Below are 14,259 nucleotides of genomic sequence, written 5' to 3'. Positions count from 1 at the left end.
CAAATGGTCGCTTTTGTTTATGGAACTCTTTGGCTACAAATTACCACCTCCTTCCAAATAAATTAGCGAAAGGGAAGAAAGAAAGGCAGACCTTTGCTTCTCATCAGGACTGGCTCCAAGGCCCTTGGCCTGGCCCCACGCGTCCCGCGGGGCGGCTGCGCATTGTTCGGTGACTCACGGAGCGCCTGGGCCTTGCATGATGTAACTCTGCGCTCATGTGGGATTTTCCAGCTCTTTGTTTTCCCTCCCATCCTTGAATGGGTTTTCTGCTGGTTCTTCATCCTGCCTCATCCTGCTGTGGCCCTACTTTTTCCGGGATTGCCTGTGATTCTTCAATACGACTTTTCCTCTCGCTTCGGGCCCGGATGCGCAGGGATGGAGCAGGCATTCAGAGATGCTTTCCTTCAAGCTTTCTTCTTCACCCTTGTGCAGGACTCACGGCCCAGCTACCTCGCAGGCTTCAGAAGCCGCTTGGGGTGGTGATGATGCTGGGTGAGCTGTTGTCTGTGATGCTTTTTGATATCACCGTCACATTTCCAGCAGCACATTCGTGGCTGGCTCACAGGCAGACCACGTGCACCGTGTAGCTGAGCTTGCCAGACATGGCTTGTCTGCAAGTCTGCCCATGGACTTGCGGGGTTTAGGTTTAGGGCTGGAACGTCTGGGTGTGAAAAACTTCAAAAGAAGCAAAGAAACAGTTTGCTTGTTTTCTGACGGTTCCGTGGGCTGTGCGACGCGTTCTGTTGTCTTTCCCAGCCCTTATGGTCTTTTTTCTCTCTTCTGGCCTTTTCAGATATGGAATGTGCAGATGTGCCTTTGTTAACCCCCAGCAGCAAGGAGATGATGTCTCAGGCACTGAAAGCCACCTTCAGCGGCTTCGCAAAGGAGCAGCAACGGCTGGGAATCCCCAAAGGTACGAGATGGCTGTGCAGCCGCGCTAAGCGCAGAGAACACATCCCCCTGCCACGATGCCCTTCCCCACAGCATCAGTTGGTGCCCTCCCTGCGGTACTGCCTTGTTTCTTGGTAATTTAAGCTGGAAGAAGCCAGACATACAGGCAGAACCTTTCAGTACCACTTGCAGACTGTACCCGCCTGACAGATTGCGCCTGTCTGTCCTGCTAACAAAGTGAGATAACCTCTGCTGCCAGACTGCTCTGCAACTTTGTTGAGACTGCGAGACTTGTGTTTGCAAATCGCATCCACTGCGCAGGGAAGCAGCTGGGACGCTTTACAAGAGGCTGATAACAGGGGGAAAGCAACAAGATGAAGGGGTGGGTGGGAGAAGGGGTCAGAGAACTGCCAGGATTTTTATAAGTCCCAAAGCTCACTCCTGCTATGAAATATGTCTGCAAATAGGGCTGATCCAAACTTACTCTGGGTATAGTATTCCCCCACCACATACTGCCTTTTTGCCAGCAGATTGTCAGTCTCTAGGGGATGAGGCTGTGCAGGTGCTTAGGGATAGATGTAGCACTCTTGGTGTCCTGTTTTCCTGGGGAAAAGGCTTGTGATTGCTCATTAACAGACCTCTTCAACAACCCCTTGTTAGTTGCTCATTAATGGATCTTTTCTGCAACCCCTTGGTGCAGACCCTCAGCAGTGGACAGAGACGCACGTGCGGGACTGGGTGATGTGGGCAGTGAACGAGTTCAGCCTGAAGGGAGTGGATTTCCAGAAGTTCTGCATGAATGGAGCTGCCCTCTGCGCCCTGGGCAAGGAGTGCTTCCTGGAGCTAGCGCCCGACTTTGTGGGAGATATCCTTTGGGAACACCTGGAGATCTTGCAGAAAGGTGAGTCCTGGAGTCTCCAAGGGGGATGCTTCGTGTGCTCCTGGCTACTGTGGTTATGGGGCTTTTCCAAAGAGTATGACGTTTGACTTGGGCTGCAATCCCAGTAAAAGCAGCTTTGAAAGCTCTGCTTTCCCGTAAGATTTCAAATGGGCATCGCAGCCAGCAGTGGGCAACGCAAATCCTGGCACTTGTTGAAAGAGGAAGGGAACACCCTGTTCATGCAGGGACGCTCTGCCTGCCTGGAAGTGGTGGTGGGATTTTCCAAAGCATTCTTCCTCAGTTCGTTTAGCTCCCGCTGCGAATTTTACTACTTCCTCCGGTGCAGCTAGGTACAACAACATCACCAGAATCCCACGCTGACTTCCCAGTTGCAATTGGAAGCGGCTTTTCTTTGTTTCTTGTCTAACGAGCGTAATGGCATTTAGTTAAGCGTGGCCGTGTCCCACGCAGGAGAGGATGGTAGAACCCATTTCAACCTGTCCCTGTTTATTGGCGAGGGGCCGGGGGGTGTCACACAGTGATTTTAGATGTCAGTTGTGATGGTGTGCAGCTTTTTCCAGCCGGGATGGTTCCTGAGGAGTGGGATCTTAAGACCTTGAATGGAATCACGAGGAGGAGCAGCAGCAGGTCAGGGTCCTCCTGTAGCTCGTTTCTGTGCAGAGCTACGTGCTATCCTGGAACACCCCCAGCTCTGCTGGGCTGACCCTGCGTGCTTGACCGTAGGCCTGTGCTGCTGGCAGGAAGGGGAGGGGGGGCAAAGTTATGCCTTCCAGGAAACCATTGACAAATGGATGTTAATTGCTGATTACTAATTTTACTGCTACCTGTGGTTTGCAGAAGGTAAACATGGCTCTTCCCAGGGTCAGGGTATGACAGGCTGTTTTTCTGCTCTTTGTTTGACTCTGGATCTGTTCAGTTCTTCTCGTTCTGCATGATTTTTAATGAGAGCTTATATCAACAGCATGCAGTTTAACCAAACAAAGCAAAACGTTGTGGTCAGTCCTATTTCTATTTGCTATAAGCCATTGGTTGTAACACAGCTCTGCCTTCCTGCAACCCACTGGGGAGGGACTGGGCTGGGTCTGCTCCCAGCTCTGTTCTTCCTGCAGGTTCCCCAAGGCATGGAGAGGAACTTGGAGTCAGGAGGATGCAAAAGGTGTGAGGTAGAGAACAGCTTTTACAAAGTGGAGATCTTTTGTACCTATTGCAGCTTTTCTTCCAAAAGGGTGGAAAAAAATAAAACAGAATTTCTTTGTCTCAACACCATAGACATAGCTCTGGGAACCAAGAAATCCCCGTTCTGTGTTCAGCTTTGTTGGTGACTTCATCACTTCTTGCTTAAGCTGTCTGAGCCTTAGCTTGGATGTTGGGTTCTTAACACATTTCCCAGAGGGGCAATATCTGTAAAGTATTTGGAGAGTAACTGAGAAGAGCTTCCAAGAAATAACCAGCTTCACTCCAAGGACTAATTCCTGGTCCCTGTAAGTCATGAGACTCATCTTACTGCTCTTACATCTTCAGGCCGCAGACAAGTCCAGGTTCTGTTGTGCGGGTGTTGCACAGCACATTTCTCCCTGTGTGAGATGAGATGTTTCCCTCCGCTTTGCAGCTGGAGATGCGAAGCATGAAGGGATCAACAATCCCCTAGGCTCACCTACAGAGCCACCCTATGGGTGAGCCCGCAGCATCCAGTTCACCAGCCCCACTTCTCGCCCCACCACCCGGACACCCGCCCTCATCACCCAGACCTGATGATGCTGAGGGTGGTGGCTGGCCCCGCCGTGCCTGGCGTTACCTGCGGTGGTGTGACCACTGGAGCCGGGTCACGCTGGGCTGTGACCCCGCTGTCCTGCTGCTGACACCCCTCCCTTGTGAGCTCTTTCCGAGGGAGTGACTCACGGACCGCAGCCTGCTCAGGGTTTAAAAACGGCAGCAGATGGGCGACTTTTCCCTGCATGGATTTGGGTATTTTCGGGCATATTTTTCCAAATTTCTTCCTAAAATAGCTTCTTGAGTTACCAGCAGTCAGCAGTGCCCTCCGCTTGACTGTAAGCATAGCTGAAGGTTGCTCTCTTTCCCTGTGGTCACCCTCCCTGCCCCTTGGCAGACTCCGTGGGGAGAAAAAGAGCGTTTCTCATTAGGTCTCTCTGTTTGCACAAAACCTCCTTTTGTTGGAGAATATTTTCCACCCTGCAATCCCCAGGAGAGAGGGCCAAAATTAGGCTCCTTGCAAACGAACGTGCGTTATCTTCAGTTTGCTTCTCTATAGCCTCAGCAGAAATAAATATAACCCGGAGTTGTTCGTGTGTTTTATTTTTGTTACCCTCTGCAAAGAAAAGAAAATCTCCCATGCTGATATCTCTGCCCGTGTGCCGTGCTGGAATGAGTAAGGTGTTAATGGAAAAACTGGTCGGGGAGGAGCAGTGCAGCTTTTATGTGGGAAAGCAAAGTCAGCGCCAAGGCCGGGAGCAGCAAAGTGCTCAGAAAGAGCAGTGGAAAGTGGACATGTCTGCTTTGATGTGATGCTGGCTTGTTCCCAGTGAACCACGCCTATAGAAAGGTTAACGTTTGTGGTGCTGCCCCTATATACTCTGTGTGTATTAGGGCTGGTTGATGGACGGGATGGCGAAGCTTTGAATGGTGAAAGGTGCTGTCTGCGTGCACTGGGAGTTAGCACTGATTTAAGGTTGTAGGGGCTGGTTTTGCTCTACAGTACCCACTTGTATACATCTACCTGGCCTAAAAATGGAGTGTTTTTCCAGGAAAACAGCTGTTCCTTGAATGGTGGTCTTCTTCATGAGATCACACGTGTAGCCATGAGATCACACGTGTAGCCATGAGATCACACGTGTAGCCATGTAGCCAGGCTAAGCAATCCTTTAAAGAAAGAAGCTGATAAAAGTAAAGGAAGCAAGGAAATTATGTAACGAGCATTGCAGAACCACCTGGAGCCACGGGTAGAGAGAATTGTTGCTTTGTTTTGTTTAAATTTGTGCGTCTGCAGCAAGAATTCCCAAAGGAGCCCAAATGCATCAAGCATTTCAGTGGCGTTTCAGCACTTAACTGCACATTTCCTTTGAATGTCCCAGTCTAACCCAGGCAGGAGCCTTTTGGGAAGTTTAGACCTCTCTGCATTACAGCATGTTTCGCAAAGCGTGATATGTCCACGGGCATGTGACATCTGCTTCCTTTTCTCTTTGCAGATGAGGCAAAACCGTACCCAGCAAATGGAGTGAGTGCAGCGTATCCAGAATCCCGCTATACTTCAGACTACTTCATTAGTAAGTCCCAATTATCGTTATCATTACCGTGCTTCCAGGCATAAAAGGGCCGCCTCCTAGAGGTGTCTCTGCACCGCATGAGGATTGCTTGCTTTGCTTTCTGAGCCTCTCGTCCTCCCTACAGGTTATGGCATCGAGCACGCGCAGTGCGTGCCTCCCTCCGAGTTCTCCGAGCCCAGCTTCATCACAGAGTCCTACCAGACCCTCCATCCCATCAGCTCGGAAGAGCTCCTGTCCCTCAAGTACGAGACCGACTATCCCTCAGTCATCCTGCGTGACCCCGTCCAGACGGACTCCCTGCAGACAGACTACTTCACCATCAAGCAAGAAGTGGTAACGCCCGACAACATGTGCATGGGACGTGCCAGTCGAGGTACGGTTGGGCATCTCTCGTGGTTTGCTTGGGTTCTTGCTGTCTCTGCTTACACGAACACGAGTGCTGCCGTCCCCTCTGCAGGAGGCGGTCCTTCGTGGAGACCAAAGCCAACAGGGTGCCATGCAATACCAGTAATGAAGCTGTTTCCCAACACGTGTCTTTAATGGGTTTGAACTCCCAAATAGATCCTCTGAGGGCTTTGAACCTTTCCTGCCTTTCACTCTGGGGAAAGCAAGAAGAAGGTCTTTCTCGTCTCCACTCCGCTGCCTGTTTTTACATCTGCAAAAATGTAGCATTTCTGGCTCTGTACTTTGATGTCAAACCTGAGTGAAGCTGAAATAGGCTTTAAGGTTATTAGGGAGGACAGACTGCTGCGTGGTTGTATAAATCTCGTTTTCCTAGGAGACCAGGCAAAAAAACACAAATGCTTCACAAGTTCTCATCAGGAATTACTGTCTAAGGCTCTGAAAGGTTTTACACTTGATGATCCAAAGTCTTTACCATTACCTCCATTGATTTTGATGGCTATTTGCTTGAACTGGTGATCTGTTCCAGTGAAGCTGAGCCTTGTGCTTTGTTAGGAGACCCACGTATCATGCGTTGGGTCAATGGCAGAGTCCCTGAATCCTGTGCTATACCCCACATCTCTAGAGTTATGAGTACCTCATCCCTGTTTGAGCTGATGGGCTTTAAACATGTAAACACTTTTGAAGATTTGAGCCCAAATGCCTTTTCAGTTGATATTATTAAATTCTGAACGCATGGGGCCCAGGTGCCCAACTATTTTGTAATTACATTGCTTAATGTGAGGCTGGGGATCTGGCTCACAGTGTATATTCAAAGAAAGAGTTTAATGTGTGGAGCTCAAAGTCACTTACAAAGGGCTATCATTATCTCCAGCTTCCAGGTAGGGAACCTGAGGCAAGGGGAAGAGATCTGACCTGCCTGCGATCTTGTCCTGAATAGAATCCAGGTGTCCCCGTGCCTAAAATTCATTATGCTATCTTGTTCCTGTGAGCTGGGTTTGATGTTGAATGTTTAAACCCATTCATCCAGCACCGAAAGCTGAAGATGTGCTGGTTCCCTGTGAAAGCCCCTTTGCAGGTGTGCATTGTGTATGTCTTGCACAGCGGAGCTCATTTGGAGTTGCTCATTCTTTTTCAAGGCTGGGAGAGCTAATGACAGGAAATTTATTAATTGTATTATTGCCTCTGCTTCTGCTGGTTGGAAGAGGTGACTTGGATGATACAGTGAGTCAAAAGGGCAGCAGTGTCAACTCTGGGTAAGCTTCTCTTTCTGGGGTTGCTGTTCTGTCATTCTTTCATCCGAGTCTTTCACTCTTCTCGAACCTTTCTTTAACATAGGTGATTTCCTAAGAATTCTCACTGAAATGCAATGACTCAGGGATGCTTTTGCAATTGTACCTTGAGCCTATTCCTACTGGAAAGCCTAAAAAGGCTCCATGGAGGGAAGAAGGAGCCCTTCACTCAGCGCTGTGGATCAAGGGCCCAGTGTTAGCCAACACTACTGATTGCTGTCAGAGAAATGCAGCACGTTGTGGCCATGCTCACACTGGCACTACATTTAAGCTATGTAGAAGGGCCTTTGGGTGGCATAAATCCTCCCAGAGTGGTAAAAAGAAGCTTTAATGTAAACCAGAGTCCATCTTATTTATATTTACAGACATTTCTACCTCCCACTCTATTGTAAGTTTAATCGTTCACGAAGTCAAACACCTAAGGAAGGGAGAAGTCAGGATGAAGATTTTCCAGCCAGTCGCACTTGGCCTTGCTTTGTGTGGGCATTAGGAGTTAATTTTGTGGTTCCAAGAGTTTTTTTCTGTCTGTCTTATTGGTGAAGGCGTCTGGTTGGAAAGCATGACTGCCAAACTCCTTAACTAATTTCTCCTGAGTAGGTGCAAGGCATGATTTTCAAAAGCTCACAGCTAGGTCAAATTTGGGTGGATTTTCAATGAAATGACACAAATCATGGCTCTAACGCTGAAGCTGTTCATCTGGCAGATTGCTGGTTCCTTTTCTAGAAGAGCTTGTGCCTCGGTATTGCTCAGAGAAGTGGTTATACCAATTAATGAACACGCACAGAACTGTGCTATTTTCCCTTTGCAGGATTCAGGAATTGGTTCAAATGCATTTTGAAAGTTCTCAAAGAGCTAAGAGAGAAAAAAAAAAAGAATTTGAAGCGTGGATATCGTCAGGAGAATCATTTTGAAACTTGGACTCTAGAAGTACTAGCATGGTATCCAAGGGGGAATGTTGGATGTCAGGCTACGCTGAGTCTCATGAAGTCATGCTAACGAGAAGCTGGGCCTGAACTAGAAATCCCAGGCTTGTAAGACCAGTTCATTTGCTTGAAGATGGAGCATCTCTGTGGGATGAAGAGGGAGATGCCTGCAGCTGAGGCCAGCACTCGGGGCAGAGCTGCCTTTTTGGCATAGCTCCGCACCCACGGTAGTTAAGTCTTCTTGCAGCAAGTGCTCTTCGAACTACAACACAACAAATATCTGGGGGAGCGTGCCAGCGTCCTTCCACGATCCCGTTCCCCTGTGATTTACTATCTGGGCCCGAGCCGCGGGCAGCTCTGCCAATGGAAATTTCTCCAGGAGTTCTTGCACAATCCCAGCAGCTGTTTTTAGCCCGGTTTGGGAAGTTAGTGAACTTGAATGATCCTGCTATGCTCTCAGTTTGTCAGTAAAGATGTTGAGCAATCGGCAGTGTGAGGGAGATCAGAGGGAGCAATTTCAGTTTGTTCTTTGTATCCTTTTTTTAGCTCGCTGCTTTAAGTACAGTGCCGTTCCTAGCGGGTGTAAATCAGTGTGGTGCTGCTGAGGATCTGGCCTCTCATGTTCTGGTCTTTACTAAAAATACCCTGGAGAGTAGCCTTGATACAACCCAGCTGTGCTCACCTTACCAGAACTGGAAAAATAGCTGTTTGAGCTCTCAGCCTTTTGCTCCCTCCCTCCATCAAATTGCTGCTGTTTGGGGATTTGGGGGTGGAAGTCGGTTGTAACATATGGCAATAAAAGGCTGCTGTATAGTTTTGTAGCAAACATGAAAAGCAAAGAAGCCGGGCGTCTAGTGCCCTTGAATAAGCCTGAGCAGCACTTACACAGGACTTGCAGTTATATTATGGGAATTACTGCAGACCCTTATCTTTCTGCAGCAAGAGGCCTTGGAGGGCCCATGTTTAGGCCCTGAATATCTGTCTGAAGTGGATTATTTCTGTGCCATTGCCTTTTTGAAACAGAGGACAATTTTCAGTTAGCCCTGGGCATCTGTCTTTGGTAGAGAGTCAAGGCTCTAGGTTTTTCCCCTAATTCTGCCTGTCTTGCTCTGCTGCCTGATCTCTAGGGCTTGGAGAGCCCTGCTCTTGAATTATGAATATAATAAAGATATCCTCGTTTCAGGGCTTGGATTTGAGTTCTATGGTGAGGCACGGCCCCATAGCAATGTATGCCTGGCTGCCTTGTTGCAGGCAAGCAAAGCATCCTTCTCACGACCACACTGACTGAAAGCATCCCTGCGTTGGCCGGGCACCTCTCACACTGCACTTCCTTCTCACCAGGTAAACTGGGCGGCCAGGACTCCTTTGAGAGCATAGAGAGCTACGACAGCTGCGACCGCCTGACGCAGTCCTGGAGCAGCCAGTCCTCCTTCCAGAGCCTGCAGCGCGTCCCCTCCTACGATAGCTTTGACTCGGAGGACTACCCTGCCGCCCTGCCCAACCACAAGCCCAAGGGCACCTTCAAGGACTATGTTCGAGATCGGGCTGACATGAACAAGGACAAGCCTGTCATCCCTGCCGCTGCCCTCGCCGGCTACACAGGTAGGGTCACAATCCCCAGCAAAGCACCTCTGTGCTCAGCACCTCGTGCAGAGCCTCTGCGTCAGGAGAGGGCAGAGCCTCTGGGAGCTCTGGGTTGCTCTGAGTGAGGGTTTATGGGGACAGCCCGAGGCTGTAGCTTTTGAGCGTGGGCACTCTGACCCTCACGGAGGATCTGAGCGCAGGGCACTTGTGTGTTGTTTCCACCGGATGCCACCTGTTGACTTTGCTAGGAGTTGGGGTCTGGTGAGCCTTGCTGAGAAAGCAAAGTACTAGAGAGCCCTGGTTTCCCCACTGCCACTTTCATGCAGCACGCTGGCCTCTTGTTTGTGGTTTCCCACCTCAGGCAGGACTGGCTGTGTTTCAGCATTGCTATGCATGATGCAGAATGATCTTATCCCCTTTCAGCGGGGAGGAAGGAACTTTGCTTTGCTCTTTGTGTTGGTGCGAGACAGGGGTGGGATACTGCCAAAGCAGACCCAAGCATTTTCCACTCCCTGCAATGAGAGATGAGAAGATGATAGACCATGGGAAGTCTGGTTTTTTATACAATAGTCCTCCAGCAGTCTGGCCACCTGCTTTCTTCGTGGAGAGTAACATGGGATCAGGCTTCAAGCCAGTGTCGAGGTAATCCTTTCCAGTCGTTCTGTGCTGTGTCATTTCGCTGTAAGACAGGTAATGTTTGCAGGGCAGCCTCCTGCCTGCTCTTCGCCTTGTTCACACTGATCCCTCCTCCCCAGCTGGTAGCAGCCGTGGCCTGGAGGAGCCAAGCAGTGGAAATAGTTGTGCAGATAAAGATCATCAAATGGTTCAGAGCAGATCCTGAGGTGTGACTGTCCCTGAAATCTCCTCCCACACACAACTCATCTTTGGGCTGATGCTGAGTTTTTGTTGGGGGCAAAGGCAGAGGGGAGGAGAGGTGGAGAGATAATTTTAGGAGCTACGTGTAAAAAAGGAAGTGGTTTGTTGCTATAGCTTTAGTTAGAAAGAAAGCTCAACTCGGCCTTGCTGAATGAGCCTGTTTTGAGCAGGTCTATGCAAAATAAAAGTGTGCTCTGCCATTCCTGAATGGCTTTTGGCTGGGGGATGTGGGGAGAGGCGTGAGTGGTAGGAGGGGCTCTGTCCCCAGCTGCAGAAGTTGGTGTTCCTAAGAAAAGAGCCCGGGAGCGCTGCTTGCACTTCTTTCTTCCTCCTTTCTTCTGATAACACCTTTCACTGGGGCTGTGGAAGTGTGTTGGGCACCCAGTGCCTGGGCAGGAGCTTGGCTGCCCGAGCGGGATGGATCCTTCCACATTTGTTATTGCTCATGGAAGCAGAGAGGCCGCACTCCCAGCTCCCGCTGCAGCGAGGAGCCGAAGCTGGGGCCAGACCCAGTGCTTGGCCAAGGAGCATTAGCACCCCAAAGTGTGTCCTTGGGCTCTTGCCACAGGGAAAGTGAGGCTTTGGTTTATGCAGTGCCAGAGCACACTTCCAAACGCTTTTCTCTGCATAACTTTTTCCCTTGCCTCATTTCAAAGCCTGCTTTGAGCTGGGAAGATAATCCCTTGGCCCAAGCGTTCTGACATGATCAATAAGTTTTTTCATTGCTTCACTTGAAAAACTTTAAGCAGAGAGGAAAATTAGAGGTTTCCAGGAACGCCGGTCACTTGGAAATCCTTTGGTCGGAGTGCTGCTTTCTCCAGAGGCTGCTGAGCAGTGATTTGGAGCTGGAACTGCCCCCGCCTGCATTTACCGTGGGGAGGAATCTTTGGACTGACAAGCTTTGCAGATGTGTGACTCTAGGGATGTCCTCCATCCCTTTTTAACGTCTACTGACCTGTCAGCACCTTATATTTTCTGTGCAGAGGGAGCCTAGCACGGGTGCAAGGCAAAGCCAGGTTGCTGTGAAAACAGGTCACGGTGAGAGCGAGTGAGAACATGCTGCATTACGAACTGTGGGAGAACTTGGCCTTCTCAAAACTGTTCTGTGGTAGCTTATTTCTGGAAAAAAAAAAAAAAGCAAAAACGATCAAGGCTGGTCACGGAGAAGTGCTGGACCTCTCATTGGCCAGCTGAGCCGGGATGGTGGGGACTCTCGGACAGAAGTCCTGCCTTCTTTTTTTCGCTCCGCTTTACTTTACTTCTACTTTTCTCAGGGGAGGAAGTGCTGTCTGGTGGCTAGAGCTGAGGAACTCGAAGTCCGGGCTCCCTGCAGCTCTGCTGCGGAGGTGGAGCCTCCAAAGGAGCAGAGCAGGGGACTGCCAGCCCATGGTCCCGCAGCTTTCCATCTGTCACCCAGAGCACGCCTGGAGCACGTGCCCAACGCCAGCACCCAGTCGCCAGCCGGCGCAGTGCCCAGCAGACGTGCCACGGTGCCTTGGTGTGGAGCACCACGTCCATCGCCTCCGGGGCTCTCTGCTGTGTGTTAGGAACCTGCCAATATTACTTGGCTCTGTCAGCATGGGCCTGTTTTGCTGGTGGCCCTGGGAGGTGGCACAGCCTTATCGCAGCCGCGGCAATCTCTGATGCTATCTGCCCCGGGAGGCGCGTGCTTCGCTGAGAAGGTGCATTTTGACGGAAGCGCCATTTGCGTTTGATGTGTTCCTCACCCAGCTCGCAAGCAGCTTTTCAAAGCTGCGTTATCTGCCCCCACATCTTGACCTAATTTAACAAGTTGCCATGGTTGCTCAGATAGAAATTGATGCAATTTTCTTATCTTTTTTGAAGGAGAAATGTAACTGCTCCGGAGTTGGTGAACTTCAGTTTCCATAGCTGCAGGGAGGGATATCCATGGACACCTCTTTTGGGGGCAAGCTCTCTGGAGTTTGGCCAGCTGGAGTCTTACGCCTTAAAATTGGGCGAGCGTCAGGATGTGCCTGCTCTGCAGACAGATGTGTGAGATCTCACACTGAACCATCCGAGCGCGCGCTGAGCTCCGCAGCGCAGCGACTGGCGTGGGCGAGGGCCTCATGCTGCCTGCATGAACCCTCCATCCTGAGCCCAAGTGGAGCTCTGTGCTGCCCACGGGGCTGCATCGCTGGATCCCCCGAGCCGCCGGCCTCTGTGGGTACCGCAGCCACACGCATCCTCCCTGAGAGCCGACGCCGCGTGGATGAGCACCTCTGGGCTGTGGCAGAGCAGCGTGCTGCCCGTGCTGTGGGTCTGACCACACTGATCTCCAGCCTTTCTGCCCTATATTTATTTTCCACCGCTCTGACCTACTTGTGCTGCTGACCTCCCGCTGGTGCAGGTCCAGCAAAGGTTCTGACTTACTGCCCCTGTGCTCGTCGGCAAATTGCTGCTCCAGGCTGAACTGCTTTTGGCATTTCTTGAGCACCCCAAAGCACCTGCGTGAGTTCATAGCCAAGCTGTGGTGGTTGCTCTGTGGCACATAGGAGCTCAGCACCGTCTGGGTGAGCCGGGGCTTTCCGCCTCACGGCATTGCCTGCTGCACTGAACTGTGATGCACTGAGCTGCTGCTCCTGAGAGCTGAACCAGCAGAGCACAGCGATTCCTCTCGGGCCTGAGGGGGGAAGGGAGTAGAGAGGGACAAGCAGGAAGAGGTGACTGCAAACTACACCTCGATGCCTTGGCTGCAAGGCTGGGATTGCCTTTGTAAGTTGTCCTTTCTTATGGGGCAGGTTAGGAAGTTGCTGAAGTCTTTACGGGCCATCTCAGCACTGAAGGAGTTAATGCCCTCGCCCCAGCTAGTATCACACACACCCTGACTGTCTCTCTTAGCACAGATTGATGCTATCTTCATTATCACTCTGCCCTTAGAGAAGAAAGAAGCAGTGCTGGGATGAGATGCTATCTCCTGAGCACCCAGCACCACTTCTGTACAGCTAACGGTTGTGCCCTGGGTCCAGCCCTGAGCTTTGCTATCAGCATTCATGGCACTGTGTCGATAATGGCCCAAATGTGCCCCGTGAACCCAGCCACCCCATCCAGGCCATCTGTGGTGCAGATGAAGCCATGCCTTCGACAGCCTCCGTTTCTGTGCGATGCTTATCAGTGAGACAGAAGTGAAAGCACGCAGCTGCTGTTTTGCAAGAAAGTCGAGCTGATGCCAAAGAAAGTGGGTGTCTTTCAAGAGAGTTTGTGTGCTGCTTCTTCCCTTCTTCTCATTTTGTGCTGCTGGCCTGCAGCTTCCAGTCTGTGAGCTCCCAGCTGTGGGCATCCAAAACCCACCAGCACAACCCTGCCATGCTCCGGACATGTGGGTGTCTGTCCTTGGCATCCAGATCCCGTGCAGTTGCTTTTCTAGAAACATCAGCATCCTTCCTTCCTGCATCCTGCCTGTGTGAGCATTCGTAGCTGCTGGTATCTTGGTTTAGGGGGGTTTGGAGACGCAGTGTGAGATGCAGGAGATGGTACTCGCTCACTCACTTCGAGTCCCATGCTTTGCCTGCCCTTGCAGGGTGACTTCATGTCGCAAACAGCATCCCGTGCCGTGCAGGGGCTCAGCAGCATCACGTCGCAGGGTGGGGAGCTGCAGGGTGGGCTGTGGGGCTGCTTCAGTGCTCCAGCCCCAGCTGCCAGACGTGTGCAAATGACAGTGAAATCAGCCCCACGCTACGCTGCCCGAGCGTGACAGCAGCTCCGCTCTGCCCAGGAAGGGGATGGCAGAGCAGCAGCACAAAAAGCGTGTGGCAAGAAGGAGCTTTCTGGGTCTTTCCCCACTTTTGTCACTTTCTGGAGATGCTTCCATCCGCACTCCAGTGTCCTGCCACCTGTGCAAAACAAACCCTTGCTGGCGGCGTGACTGCAGCAGGCTGGGCAAGGGCTGTGGAGGAGGCAAGGATGGTCCCACAATCCCCACACAGCAATGGGACTGTGGGACTCCAGCGCCTGCGATGCCATTGATGGGGTTTGCACATCACCAGGGCGAGGGCTGTTTTGGAGATGTTGCTATGTCCAATTGTTTTGTTTGGTGTGAACCACAAACCGCAGAGCGAACGGCATAGGTGCCCTTTTTTTTTTTTTTTTTT

The 14,259-nt window shown here is 51.1% G+C and overlaps 1 protein-coding gene across 6 annotated transcripts in view; it reads left to right on the top strand.

The window, feature by feature from the left end:
• Positions 1-14,259, top strand: part of ETS1 (ETS proto-oncogene 1, transcription factor) — a 69,683-nt gene that overhangs the window by 46,830 nt on the left and 8,594 nt on the right. For all 6 annotated transcript variants that reach the window (XM_021375822.1, XM_021375821.1, XM_021375824.1 and 3 more), the window contains 5 exons: positions 794-913; positions 1,592-1,792; positions 4,996-5,073; positions 5,198-5,446; positions 9,032-9,292. In XM_021375822.1, the coding sequence (XP_021231497.1) occupies positions 794-913; positions 1,592-1,792; positions 4,996-5,073; positions 5,198-5,446; positions 9,032-9,292 (909 nt within the window). The remainder of the gene's footprint in view (positions 1-793; positions 914-1,591; positions 1,793-4,995; positions 5,074-5,197; positions 5,447-9,031; positions 9,293-14,259) is intronic.

Source organism: Numida meleagris, chromosome 23, assembly GCF_002078875.1.
Source record: "Numida meleagris isolate 19003 breed g44 Domestic line chromosome 23, NumMel1.0, whole genome shotgun sequence".
Taxonomy (NCBI): Eukaryota; Metazoa; Chordata; class Aves; order Galliformes; family Numididae; genus Numida; species Numida meleagris.
This window is presented reverse-complemented; position numbering and strand designations above follow the sequence as displayed.